Source organism: Barbus barbus, assembly GCF_936440315.1.
Source record: "Barbus barbus genome assembly, chromosome: 12".
Taxonomy (NCBI): Eukaryota; Metazoa; Chordata; class Actinopteri; order Cypriniformes; family Cyprinidae; genus Barbus; species Barbus barbus.
In genome coordinates this window covers 12,183,837-12,198,345 of record NC_136740.1, presented here as the reverse complement: position 1 = coordinate 12,198,345, position 14,509 = coordinate 12,183,837, and the positions used below count along the sequence as shown (strand labels likewise).

The 14,509-nt window shown below is 37.5% G+C and overlaps 1 protein-coding gene across 1 annotated transcript in view; it reads right to left on the bottom strand.

Annotated features, from left to right (window-relative positions):
• Positions 1–14,509, bottom strand: part of LOC306878525 (dynein axonemal heavy chain 11-like) — a gene marked incomplete at its 5' end in the record, with an annotated part of 73,390 nt that continues 58,881 nt past the window's right edge. The window contains 13 exons of the mRNA XM_079430967.1: positions 1–862; positions 936–1,076; positions 1,155–1,267; positions 1,353–1,468; positions 2,991–3,173; positions 3,781–4,023; positions 8,029–8,148; positions 9,379–9,570; positions 9,733–9,960; positions 12,228–12,355; positions 12,434–12,582; positions 12,715–12,908; positions 13,953–14,075. Of these exons, the coding sequence (XP_079287093.1) occupies positions 615–862; positions 936–1,076; positions 1,155–1,267; positions 1,353–1,468; positions 2,991–3,173; positions 3,781–4,023; positions 8,029–8,148; positions 9,379–9,570; positions 9,733–9,960; positions 12,228–12,355; positions 12,434–12,582; positions 12,715–12,908; positions 13,953–14,075 (2,178 nt within the window). The 3' untranslated portion in view covers positions 1–614. The remainder of the gene's footprint in view (positions 863–935; positions 1,077–1,154; positions 1,268–1,352; positions 1,469–2,990; positions 3,174–3,780; positions 4,024–8,028; positions 8,149–9,378; positions 9,571–9,732; positions 9,961–12,227; positions 12,356–12,433; positions 12,583–12,714; positions 12,909–13,952; positions 14,076–14,509) is intronic.

The window sequence follows — 14,509 nt, the reverse complement described above, 5'->3', positions numbered from 1 at the left end:
CAGATTTAAAACTTTGCAGGATGTTTTTATTCACTTAGACCTGTTACACACTGCATGAAAGGTCATTTTCAAAAGTCCATAATAGGGGCACTTTAAGAAAAATAGTATAATTTTAATAATTATAATTTTTTAACATTGCAGTGCTACAATAAAATGCAGTTTTCTGACAAAAAAAGCTTGATAATTCAAATGTATTTATGATGACAACAGCTGGTTCATAATCTTTCATTACAATTTTGGGAAGATGGTTGGCGCATGTTTCCAAATACATGTTATAAGCGACAATGCACAGCAGATGTAGAGATGGAATCGTTTACTGCGAACTGAGCCACTCGGAGACACTAAATACATGGATCATGACAGGTTTGTGTGTAAAAGATGTGCGTCACCTGAAACTCAACGTATATCTATATTTAATTAAATTGCAGCATTTGCGATTTGATAAAAGTCATTATGATTTTGGTTTTATTTCGATTAATCGTGCAGCCCTGCATCAGACAACATAACATCTTATTTGCATTTAATACGAAACAAAAACACTTTTGGCTAAAAATTATTCGATCAGCATATAACTTATATAAGTCAAGCTGTGTGAGCAGAATGGAGTTGGTTGTTTACACGGACAGAAGCAGTGCTGTTCCTGCCAGAACCCACTTTGCAGGTGGTTGGCGTGTTTTGAGACGGAAACTCCAGATGTAGGTGGAGCCGCGGAGTTTGGTGCGGTACACTGGGCACTCGTAGGTGTTCCTCACATCCTGCTGGTCGATGGGTATTGCGCGTATGTACAGCACTGGCATAGCTGGAGTCAACTCCTTCAGAACAGCCTCTGATAGCAGACCCGAGGAGCTATCCCAGCGAGCACCTGCAGGAGGAGAGCCGTGTAACATTCATCCACACAAACAGGAAATTCACATTACAATAGAGTTTACGCTCACCCTCTATGAAGAGTCCATGGATGTACGCTCCCTCTCGAGGAGGATGCCCATAATCATCCTTGGTTTTCTTGGTGACGTCCACAGACAGGCTCATCCGATCTAAAGGCCACTTGTTTTTTCGAGCTATACTCTGCAGAATCGCTGCAAAGCAGAACACTTTCAGTACAACGGCAGCAAGTCTTTTTTTTTGGGATGTGTTCATGTGTGCATTTGTCTTACCTGTGAGAAATGATTGAGGACTAAAGAGTCCAGAGATCCAAACCACAGCAGGAAACACAAAGTCTTGAGTCCATGTGTCCAACTCTCGACACTGAGCCAGAACGTCACTGAACCTGCAGGATATGATTATGAAGACCTTATCGCTAAAGCCTACAGTGATTTTTTCTGTAATGTGAAGTTATATGAAGGCTACTGTACCACAGAGCCAGTGTTTTGGTTGAAGGGTAGGCCAGCCTGCTCCAGCTCTCTGGAACGCTGTCATAGAGCAGAGCCGTTTGGAGCTGCTCCATGTCTGAGGAGAGACTGAGTTCACCCTGTAATATCATGTTAGAGAACAGTCATACGATTCACACTTGCTGTAAAAATATGTGCATGCATAAGATGGTGAGCAAAGGCAGATGTAGCAACAGTGCTCTTTACTTTTCTCACAGGAAAAGCAAAACTTCAATACAAGTTCAATACTCATCTACAATAATGAAACAATAAATCATTTGTGGAGTGTTAATTGTTTTGTTAATATTTGTTAATTATATATATATATATTATACTTTATTCTAAACAATGTTATAATATTATTAATAATTGGTATTATTTATTACTATTAGTAGAAGTAGTAGTAGTATTAATACATATAAAACATGTATAATCAGAACTCATTTACATGTTTACAGTTTTGTTTTATTTATTAAAATGTATTAATATATTTAATTATTTCCATTATTTTTTTTAATTTCTATATTATTATTTAATCATTTTAATATTTTTTTTGTTTAACATATATTTATTAGTCTTTGTGAGTACGAAATATAAAACCTCATTCATGTTTACTGGCACAGGCAATGAAGTGATAGCAATGTTACTTCCTTTGTGGTTTCTTTTTAAATGGTAAAATCCTTTAATTATAGTTGAAGGAAAACATATCTCAGCAGAATGTTCTAAATTCCTTTATAAAGTGTGCGTATGCACAGATTTGATCTTAGAGTGTGTGTGTGCTTAAATCCTCGCCAATGCTCATATTTGAAGTGGAGATGTGTTTAATGTCACGTCGGGGTCTGAGCAGACGTACACACTTTTTCTTGTCGGGGTACTGCAGGTTTTTGAAAATGTAAGCTGTTCTGGCAGCTCGCTGTTCTAAATTTGAACTTTTTATTCATCAAAGAATCCTGAAAAAAATATCACAGGCTGCCCACTGCTCGGGGTGTGTGTTCACGGTGTGTGTGTGTTCACTGCTGTGTGTGTGCACTTTGGATGGGATAAATGCAGAGCACGAATTCCGAGAATGGGAACCATACTTGGCCGTATGTCACTTCACTTTCACTTTCACAAAGAAAATATTTAGCAGTAACAACTGTTTCCAACACTGATGATAAATCAGCATATGGATAATAAATCGGAATGATTTCTGAAGGATCATGTGACACTGAAGACTGGAGTAATGGCTGATGAAAATAAATTATCTTTTAAAAGTACAATAACATAGAAAACTTGTTTTAAATTATAGTTTTGTCTCTATTTTTGATCAAATAAATGCAGCCTTGATGAGCAAAATATACTTATTTAAAAAAAAACATTAAAAATCTTTTCCAAAACTTTTGAACAACAGTGTATATCCATGGAGAAGTATATTAATTAATTTATGACTCATTATAGAGGATACCAAGCAATATCGATATTCATGAACTGTGTCACAATTATTGTCACAAGTATAAAAACTTTCCAGACATTTCAGGGGGGTTTTCCCCAAACAAAGTTAAGAAATAAATGCAGGTGCAGTATTCAAATACAACTGATTCTGAATAATCAGTAATCATCTGTTTTGACTGTTTTGTCTCCTACCTTCAGTCCCAGGTCCAGCTCTGTTAATGATCTGTGTATTTCTGCCAGCAGCAGATTCATTCGCTCACACTCCTGCAGGCACACCAGGATGTAGGGGCTCCTCTCCGCTGTTTTAGACATGAGCTCTGCCAGATTATACTCCTCCGGTAATTTCTCCAGCATATCATCCAGAACACTCTTCACCTGACCAAAGAAATGAAAAACTGAGTATTACCATACATTCTAAATGCAGCTATCTAAAAGAATCAAAAGCTTTTTACAGCCATAGAGGAGAAACATTTTATTAACGTATTCACTTTTTGAAAATGGTAGAAAAACCATTAAAGGGATAGTTCACCCAAAAATGAAAATTCTGTTATCATTTACTCACCCTGCACTTGTCCCAAACCTGTACGAGTTTCTTTCTTCTGCTGAACACAAATTATATTTTGAACAATGATGATAACCAGACAGCTGACAGCCCCTGACTTCCATAGTATTATTATTTTTTTCCCCATACTATGGAAGTCAATGGCTACAACATTCTTCAAAATATTTTCTTTTGTGTTCAACAGCAGAAAGAAAGTCTCACACACACACACACACACACACACACACATCAAAGATGCATTAAAATTAATCAGAAGTGACAGTAAAGACTGTTATAATATTACAAAAGATTTCTGATGCAATGCAAATAAAAACTATTCAAAACTATTAAAAAAAGTCACTGCATCACCTGAAAAAAAAGCTGCACAGCTGTTTTCAACATTGATGATGATGATGATGACAATAATAATGATAGTTTTACCTTCTCCTCTGTGCACTGTGATGCTCCTTCTCCTGTTGATGAGTCTCTCGGCTGGAGTTCCAGTAAAGTTTTGAAGAGGGCATCAGACGTGGCCGTCATAAACTCAATCTCAGCATTAGGGTGCATGCTGTAGAGACCAGGGCTTTCCGAGGGCAATCTCTCATCCACGTAGCTGTGATACCCAGTGTAGTCCAGATCCGGAGGAGCTGGAAACCCAGGACACAGGAACAACTCTCCTTCAAACTACAGAGAGAGGTCATGGAGCGACAGGGAGATGTATATCGGAAAGGGAGAAGATGATGGTTAAAGAAGTTGTCTGGTAACCAAAAGACAGATTCAAACAATCTTATCAAGTGACTCAACAGGATTTTAGGTTGCAAATATGATCACTTGTTTTTTTTCTGCACAATATTTTGTCCTGATAATCATTGTAACATGTTACCATGCTAATAAACCTTTGAGTATTGCTCAGTAACGGATAAAGGTGTGTGTGGTAATCGATAGCAGGGCTGCTGCTGGACACTGGGAGAGTAATGCAGCTCTGTGGAAAGGCTAAAGATAAACTCTGTGATTGATGGCTGCTCATCCTGGGGCCTAATGAGGCTCAGTGAGGAAACACTGGGCTGCATGCCTGACCACTGCTGGAAAACAACCTTAATCACCTCACACACCAGAGAAGACACACTTAAGATAAGATAAAAACGTTAGCATGAAAAATATGATGTCAAACACCCTGGCCTGAACACAATAAACGTGTCTTCTGTATGTGGGAACCAAAAGACATTTAGTACATTGAGCTTGTGTTTTGTTGTCTATGCTTATAAACAGTGTTGGGGGTAACGCATTACAAGTAACGCGAGTTACGTAATAATATTACTTTTTTCAAGTAACTAGTAAAGTTACGCATTACTTTTTAATTTACAAGAAAATATCTGAGTTACTTTTTTTCCATTTTATTGACCGACAGTGCTCTGTGTGAACATGCTGTTACTGTAGTTCTAGACTAAATGTGAATGTGCATTAATTCATCCCACTCGCAAAAAACAGATTTGGTATTCATCAAAATGAATTAAAACAGTGAAATGCAAACAAGAATATGACGCAAACCTGCAATAATTAAATATGTTAAACAACACAAATGTATCTAATCCCATTTTATTAACCAATGTCTGACCTCTGATGATCCAGTTCAACCATACTAATAAGCAAAAATGACTTTAGATAAACTAACAATTGTGCTTCATTGTTTTTTTATTGCTTATTCAGCCTGAGGTTTATTCATTACACTTTTTGGTGTGAAAGGGCTTTTACATTTGCTATAATTAGAACTTCTTGTATTAAAAACAATCAAGTCCTGCACATATTGAAAAAGTAATGCAAAAGTAACGTAACGCATTACTTTCCATAAAAAGTATCTTAAGTAACGTAATTAGTTACTTTTTTAAGGAGTAACGCAATATTGTAATGCATTACTTTTAAAAGTAACTTTCCCCAACACTGCTTATAAACCATATCAAGGTAAATTGTGTCATACAATGTATATCCACACCACTAGAGAGCCTCATAGAGCTGCAGTAAGTACAAACCTGATCTGTTCAAAGGTAGTTAATGTGTGAGGTCCACATACAACCGTTTAGTCTCAGTTTAACATGCTGTCTGCAGAACTTGAATGAAGCACTTGAAGAGTTTACATAAATCTAGATCTCTTTGCAAATCTACATTACCTCTAAAAATCTGCAGGCTTTTCCAGATTTCACTCGTTTGAAAAGGTAATTCTGACTTTATTTCTCACAATTACTACTTTATACCTCACAGTGAGACTTGGTCAACATGACATGAAATTTTGCCTTATCTATATTGTAAATGTAATTTATCTTATTGTGAATGATTCATCCATATGTTTACATTTTTTTTTTTTTTTACCCATTTAATCAAAATATCATAACTCGATCTTTGGGTGCAGCAACAAACATCTCTCTGATATACGGTGTATAGGATTTCTCCAATTATTTAGTTCGCTTAAAGAGATAGTTCACCCAAAAATGAAAATTCTGTCATTAATTACTCACCCTCATGTCGTTCCAAACCCGCAAGACCTTCGTTCATCTTCGGAACACAAATGAAGGTATTTTTGATTACATCCGAGAGCTTTCTGACCCTGCATAGACAGCAAGGGAACTACCATGTTCAAGGCACAGAAATGTAGGAAGGACATCATTAAAATAATCCATGTGACATCAGTGGTTCAACCTTAATTTTATGAAGCTACAAAAATACTTTGTGCGCAAAGAAAACAAAAACTACACGGCCTCCGTTGCCATTCACAAGAGTATCACAACGCATGCGTGTGCATTCCTCTGCTTGTGAACGATTTTAACAATGTCCTTACTACCTTTCTGGGCCTTAAAGTCGGCATGAAATCAAAATTGAAAATTCTTATTTTTTAATGGAATACTGTAGTGTTTATTATAAATAATTTATCCGTGCACTTTAATTTTTTTTTTTTAATTTATGTGCCTTTGTAATCTTTAATCAAAAATGTTAACCTCCCCTCCCCCTCAAAACGATTCATCTTCTCTTCGTGTCATGAGCGATGGCGCAAGTGCGGAGCTAGTGATGTAAGGGGTAAACGCTGGGATAAAGGACAGGGGGAAAGCTGAAGCTTCACTTTATAGAAATAAATGCATTGACCTGTAGTAATTTTAGAACTATTAATTTAATTTTAGTTTCTGGAAATAGAGTCGTATCGATTTCATATTCGTATGATTAATTGATATTAATCAAAACGTCCAACTTATACCTTATTAACGATACCTCATTAATGACTTGTCCAGCAAGCATTAAAACCAGTATGTTTTAACAATTCAGATTATTCCCGTGGCCACAGTAATACCGAATTGATTAGGTCATTTTTAGCATAGGTAATTTTAGCATAGGTAAATTTTAGCATAGGTAACGCGATCTTTGGCAAATAGTTTAAGACTTGAAAATCACATAGCACCAGACACAAGATTTCTTAATAAATCAAAGTTTATTTGCTACTCTACAACACTACTAAGCTCAAATAACACAAAACAGAATAAGTACACACAAACACACATACACGCTGCAGGAAATGAATTGTTTTGATTTGAAGAGAGTTTAAGGTTCTAATGCTCGTTTTCAAGAATGCTCTAACTTCAACCTGAGGGAGTCACAAGCAAGGAACTTTACTATCTTTACTCTTAAAGATGAATGCAACCAGTTTCCAGCAGAATTATGGAGAATTATTTGATTACTTGCTCTGAGATTTTTTCGTTCCTTTCCTGGTTGAGGGAACCCCGGGTGCGGATTGGCTGCTGAAGTCGTCCTTGCGTGATGTCACTGGGGATGCCCTCTTGCAATTGGTTGGTTTCTCTGTGATGCGATGACGCTCTTAGGAAGTCTGTTTAGAGTTCTTTTGGCCTCAGGTGTTAAAGTTTCTTTGGTCAGAACTTTGAAGGCATGTGTGGATCCTCGCCAGATGGTGTATGGCTGAGAGCGCTTAACAGCACGATCAGATGAGGAGCCGAAGTTTTCAAACAGCGCAAAGTTTCAAACAATTTAAATCGCTACTTCCGTTTCATGCTGACTTTAAACATGGTAGTTGTGTTGCTGTCTATGCAGGGTCAGAAAGCTCTCGGATTTCATTAAAAATATCTTAATTTATGTTCTGAAGATGAACGAAGGTCTTACGGGTTTGGAACGACATGAGGGCGAGTAATTAATAACAGAATTTTCATTTTTGGGTGAATTTTCCCTTTAAATCCTGTCCCTGCAAGCTCACATAAATCTACCTCCACTTTTGAGTGCAACGCCAACATCTCAAATCTAAATCAACAATACAAAAGACCTATCTGTTAATATCTCACAATTACATTGATTTCTCACTGTTGCAATTACTACAAACTGGGTGTGTCTATTTAGGTAAATTAATTAAACCCAATTAATTTTGTGATTCTGAAGGTTAAAGACTATGTTCTTTAATAAAAACAAAAGTTGTTGTTGGATAAAAATATATCTTGATTGTATGTCTTTTTAGCAAGGCTGCAGAGGCCCTCTGGTTGAGAACTACTGGTTGAGAACCAATAAACGTTTGTTTTCAGCTGATTGACTTTTAAAATGTACATTAATTCTGTCTTGAAGCTAAATCAGATGATTTAACAGTGCTTTGATCAACTATGTTTGGTGCGGCGTTGTAGAATATTACAGTGCTTTGAATGTCTTTACCGTCTTGGGATTGATGAACTCCTGGAGGTACGTACGGCAGAGCTTCCTGTCCCACTCGTCAGTGATGTGACCTCCGTATATGATCTCTCCGAACAGATAACACAGATCCTCCCACGGTACCTGAGCCACACATATTAACAAACCAAAATGTCAAACCTCCAGCACAAACTGATCTCTCAGCGCCCTGCGTTTAATACCCACAGCATTATTTTCAGCCAGGTTGGCAAGTTCTGACAGAGGAAAAAAAAATACATGGTGAAAACTGCTAAAAGGGCTGGATGCAGGGAGTACGAGTTGAGGAACTGATGTTGGGTGATAGGAGAGCATCCTGTAGTGAATGTATTATTTCAAATGGCTCTACACCAGACAAAAAAAAATTAAGTTCATGTATAATTCAAGCAAAAATCAAGCTCTTCCTGAACTCCTGCTGTGCTTGGCTTAAGTCTGGCCTGATAATAAAGCATTGTAAAGGAGAGAAGAACAAGGGTGGCTTATAACCGATGACAGACGCTAGAGGTTCACCATCATTTGTACCTGTATTGTTTTGCAAATTGCTTCTTTCATCAGCTCTAATTGCAGTGATCACTTATAAAGCGTTGTACGGTGTCACGCACAACGCATGTAATTACATTTAGCATGACGCTTCATTTGCCGCCTAATGAATCCTCGGTGAACGCACATACAGGTTACTGTTTGGTTAACATAATGAAGGACATTTGTTTTTTGAGGGGAGGGGTGAAATCTAGAGCCGCCATAATTGGTTGTGAGTGAAGTAATGCTGCGAGAGGAAAAACATGATTTTGTGGATACAGTGAGATGTTCGCTTTGTGTGATGAAATTATACAGCACTGTGGGAAAAGACAAGACAGTAAGTAATAAAAAGGATTTATTTAGTACATAAGCAGCTTCGAGAATGACCATAACAACATTTCAGATGATGTGCAACAAGATCAGTCCGCTAGTTAGTCAGGCTATTCCATCCCATTACGCAAAGTCAGTAAGTCACATGACATTTTGATGCGCATGGAGGAATTTATTCGGCAAATGCGTTTCCATCTCTCATTATTTTGAATGAACCCTTTTTCGCACAAATCAAAAACCACCTTAAGCAAGCGTAAAAACTTTTTTTTGTGAATTAAGGATTTTTTTTTCTAAATTTGGCGTTTCCATCATGAGTTTCTGATGTGATACTTCAAAATGTGCATAAAAACAAGGTGATGGAAACATAGCTACTGTCACTATTGATCAGTTTTATGCATCCTTGCTGAATAAAAGTTTTTTAATATTATTCATTGATATTATGATTGAATCATTATATTTTTTTCAGGTTAATGGATGCTGGTCTCTTACTTTAGTATTGGCCTCCAGGTAGTTATTCAGGACACTGGCAGAGATGATCAGATCTCCATTGTTAAATGGGTATCTGTGGTTCCAACCCTGAGGTCCAAACATCCTCCTCTCAGTCACACAGGCGTGGAAGTAACACAGTGAGAACACAAGACCTTTAAACTCCTGCTCTCGAGAACACATTTCCAGAGTGTCCTGCAGAATGGAAATTAAGAGTCACCTCATTTTTTTGTCATTTCATTCCACTCATTTCATATGATTACTAGTTTCCACTTTTTCTATTAACAGGAAGCAGAATGTCTGTCTGGTCTGCATGGGAATTCACTGATTTTGTCTGTGTGTCAAGTGTGTGAAGACCTGGGTGAAGTTGTCCAGAGCTGCATGTAGGCTGGAGTTCATGCCGGTGGGTGGTTCAGTAGTGAGTTTGAGGGCGTTCTCCAGGATGGTGCGAGGGATGAGGTGCTCATGGGAGCTGGAGGATGCTTCTCCACTCATAAACACTCTGTAGTTTGAGTGAGCATCACTGCCTGTGTTCTCCAACAGCTCCTCCAGATGACCCAACCATCGTTCCAGCAGGTGAACATTCTGAAACAGAAATTAAATTTACAAGAACATACATATGTGACCCTGGAGCATAAAACCAGTCATAAGGGTCAATTTTCTTTAATTGAGCTTCATACATAATCTGAAAGCTAAATAAATAAGCTTTCTATTGATGTATGGTTTGTTAGGATAGGGCAGTATTTGGCCGAGAAAAACTGGAATCTGAGGGTGCAAAAAAATATTGCGAAAATCGCCTTTAAAGCTGTCCAAATGAAGTTCTTAGCAATGCATATTACTAGTCAAAAATTAGGTTTTGATATACAGTGCCCTCCAAAAGTATTGGAACAGTGACGACAAATTTGCTCTGTTGACTGTGGAGTCAATACATTTACAAATATGATTAAAAGATGAATATGAGACAAAACTACAGAATGTCACATTTTAACACAGATGTTTTACCAGTTAAGAAGTTTTCATAAATTTCATCCCTCTATCTGATGTGAGCATAAGTATTGGAAACGTTGCCTCACAGGTCTTTCTAAGTGATCAGCTGTGTCCTGTTGCATTAATTCTTCAGATATTAAAAGCAGGGAATGTGTCGTATTAGTTATATCCATTACTTCTGCATTCTGAATCTTGCATTCGATGATGACACACAAACCAGGATGAAGATGAGGGAGTTGACTTTGAGAGAAAAGCAAGTAATTTGGATGCTAAAAGAAAAGAGGAAGTCAGTTAGAGCTCTAGCAAAGACAAAGGCCATGGAGAAATCAAGAGTTTGCAAACCCCCAGCGACACCAGCAACCAACAACGACCTGATCGGCTGAGAAAACAACAGTAGTTGATGACAGACAAATCATAAAAGCTGTGAAAATGGACCATAAAAGACGTGTCTGTAAAATCACCAACAACTTCCAGAAAGCTGGGGTGATGCTCTGACAATCTACTGTCCTCAGGAGACTACATGCTACACAGCAAGATACAAACCTCTGACAAGCACCAAAGGCAAGATTAGAGTTTGCAAAAAAGCACAAAGGTGAGCCAGAACAGTTTTATAACTGTGTTTATGGACCGATGAGACAAAGATGAACCTTTATCTACGTAAGTGATGGGAAAGGAAAAATGTGGAGACAAAAAGGGAACTGCAAATGATCCCAAGCATACAGCCTCATCTGTAAAGCATGGTGGAGGTGGTGTCATGGCATGGGCATGCATGGCTGTCTCTGGAACAGGCCCTCTCAACTTTACTGATGACTTAATGTATGATGACAGTAGCAGAATGAATTTGGAAGGTTACAAATCCATCTTGCCTACCAATATTCAAGCAAATGCCACCAGATTCATTGGGAAGTGCTTCATATTGCATCAGAACAATGACCCAAAACACCCTGCAGTTCAGTCAAGGAATTTATAAGGGCAAAGAAATGGAAAGTCTTAGATTGCCCAAGTCAATCTCCAGATTTAAATCCGATTGAACATGAATTTCACCAGCTGGAGAGGAGAGTAAAGGCAGAAACTCCCCCAAACAAGCAACAATTGGAATTGGCTGCATTAAAGGTTCGGAAAAGCATTTTAAAGGATGAGACCAAGAGTCTGGTGATGTCTATGGGTTACAGACTCACTGCTGTGATTGTGCGCAAGAGATCTGCAACTAAATAATAGCTTTTAATCTTTTATATCTGCCTTATGTTCAACTGTCCCAATACTTATGCTCACATCAATGAGTGGGATGAACTCTAAAAGTGCTGTTCTTTTTATTTGGTAAAACATGTATGTGTTGAAACGGCTAATAATAAAATGTGACATTCTGTAGTTTTGTCTCATATTCATCTTTTAATCATATTTGCAAATGTCTTGACTCTACAGCCAACATAGCAATTTTGTCTTTACTGTTCCAATACTTATGGAGGGCACTGTATTTACGGTAGAAAATTTACAACATATCTTCATGGAACATGATCTTTATTTAATATCCTAATGATTTTTGGCATAAAAGAAAAATCGATCATTTTGACCCATATAATGTATTGTTAGCTATTGCTACAAATATACCCGTGCTACTTATGACTGGTTTTGTGGTCCAGGGTCACAGATCCATATATATCAGAAGCATTTTTGGCAAAACAGTTCTTTGGAAAACTATTTTGACTGGTAAATTGTGGCATTAAGTGGTCAAATATTTCTAAATAATGGCTGCTCTCCAGGGTAACACTTGACATTTATTCTGTTTGTAGTTTTCTAATGTTTTCCAAGTTTTGGACACTTTATTGTAGGTTGGTTTGGTAAGAAATTAACCAAAAATGTTCTACCTGCAGTATGACCCAATGTCCTTTTTTGGCTGCGGTCTTCAACGCTCTTTCAGCCACAATCTCTTGTCCTTGACCCAAGGATACATTATGCAGGTTCCCCTGGTCTGTGGTAAATCCAAGCTTCAGCCCTAGTTAATAAATATGATAAGTTTAATACTCTGATTATGTTACAAGTTAGGCTAAGTGTAAAAAGATTCTGTGTTTACCAAGTGTTTCTACATCCTTGACGGGGTTGACTCCAGGAGAAAGGATGAAGAACACCGGTGTAGAGGGATTGCACTCCTCAAAACACTTTTCAAACTCCATTCGACTGACATCCACATACTTGGAGCCCAAACTGTCCTCAATAAAATTTCTGGTGTAAAAAGACAATGTTTAAGGACCAAAACATTGGTGTTCAAATTCAGCCAACTCCAGCTGATTTTAAAGTAAAATTTTAGACAGATATTGGTTGTTCTCTGATGGTTCTCTGAAAGATGCTCATTACCGGAGAGCGTAGGTCATCCTGTCAGGCCGAAAGGCTCTGAGAATGATGAGTCTCTGGAGGGGACTCTTATTCTTCCAGTCCTGAGGGAGACGTTCTCTTTCTGGACACTCTGACTCCACCAGCTTCCTCCAGCGTTTGGCAGAACCTTCCACATCCCTGTCCAGACCCCTGAATGCATCCAGCATGGACAAGCTCTGTAATGAAATTACGTTTAAGGTTTGGAAAAAAGGATCAATCTTCAAAAATATTATATTTAATAATAATGATATTTATAGCATAATCTCTGCATATATATATATATTTTTATAATTATTCACATATTATTCACAAAGTTTACCCAAAATTCTAAATGATTATTTACTTATCCTTATTTCCAAACCCATATGCTACTTTTAGATAAAAATAAATAAATAAATAATAATAATAAAAAAAAAAAGTAAATCTAGATCTAGATTTTAAACTTAGATTTCAAACTTAGTTTCCAGAGACCCCAGTAGAATTGCAAGGGGGTGCTAGGGCCAAAAAAAAAGCATAAATTTTTACATTTGGGATGTAAAAGTTCAAATTATTAGAATCAATTTTAAAATCAATTTAAAATATGTTGCATATTCATACATATTATATAATACAAATTTTATATATGCTACGATATAAATAATGTAAATAAATAAATGATCAAATTAATGTTTTTACATTCACAGAACTTGATTTAATAATAATTGCTGTTTCAATCTGCTTTCATAAGACGGTCTAAAATTATTTATTGTAAAAAATTAAATACAATTTTATATAGTTTATGTTTATATTAGTGCTGGGCAATGATCAATCACGCTTAATTGTTGCCCAGCACTAGTATATATTATATTTATGATTGATTTTATATTGTTAAATTTATACTATATAATTAATAGTGGTGGTTAAAAAGACAATTATTATAACTTAATACTAAATAAGAAAACAAAGTATTTCCATATAATATTTTAATAATCTACAGCAATGACCAAATAAAAGGCATTTAAATTTAGGAGAGAACACATTGTCTTTATAATATTAGAGTATAAATGTAGGGTCACATATATTTGGGAGTCCTTCACATTTCAAAAACACCCCTGGGCTAGATGGGTTGACTTATTTAGAGGTTGAAAATGTGCTTCAGACTAATCATTTTCTAAAGGGCAATGCTAAATGACATCTGAACACATGAAAGAGAGTGTTTTCCAGGCACAGGCAGTTCTTACCCTAATGGCACCCCAGGCCTGTGGAGACAGGAAGCTGACGGGACTGCTCTGACAAACCTCTACAGGAAATCGCAGCAGAAGTTCCAGGTCCTGAGCCTCAATGAAGCCCCTCGTCAGAAGTATCTAAATAAAACACCAGAGGTGCAAAGTAATAAGGACATTAGACCACAGGTCTGTTGAATACAGATGTCCCCATCCATCAGTGAAGGACAAGCGGATCTCAGAACAGCTTTACTCTGTTTGATGTGGACGTGTGAAGGACAGGCAGTGGAGACAGACTGCAGCAGGGAAAACAGGTGCTATCCTGACAGGTATTTGCATTCTGCCACTGCGGCCCACCCTCCTGTCAGAGCTGACCAGTTGAGGGAGAGGGGTGCCCGGGCTGTGAGAGTTAATCAATAGGAACGGACCCGACTCCACTGACAGGGCCTAATGGAACTTAATGTAAGGGCAGAAAAGTGGAGTGATTGATGTGAATGACAAAGTGCAGGAGGAGGAAGGGAGGAGGTGGTGGTGGGTGGATGGGAGGTGTTTCTATTCTGCCGGTGTCCCGGCCC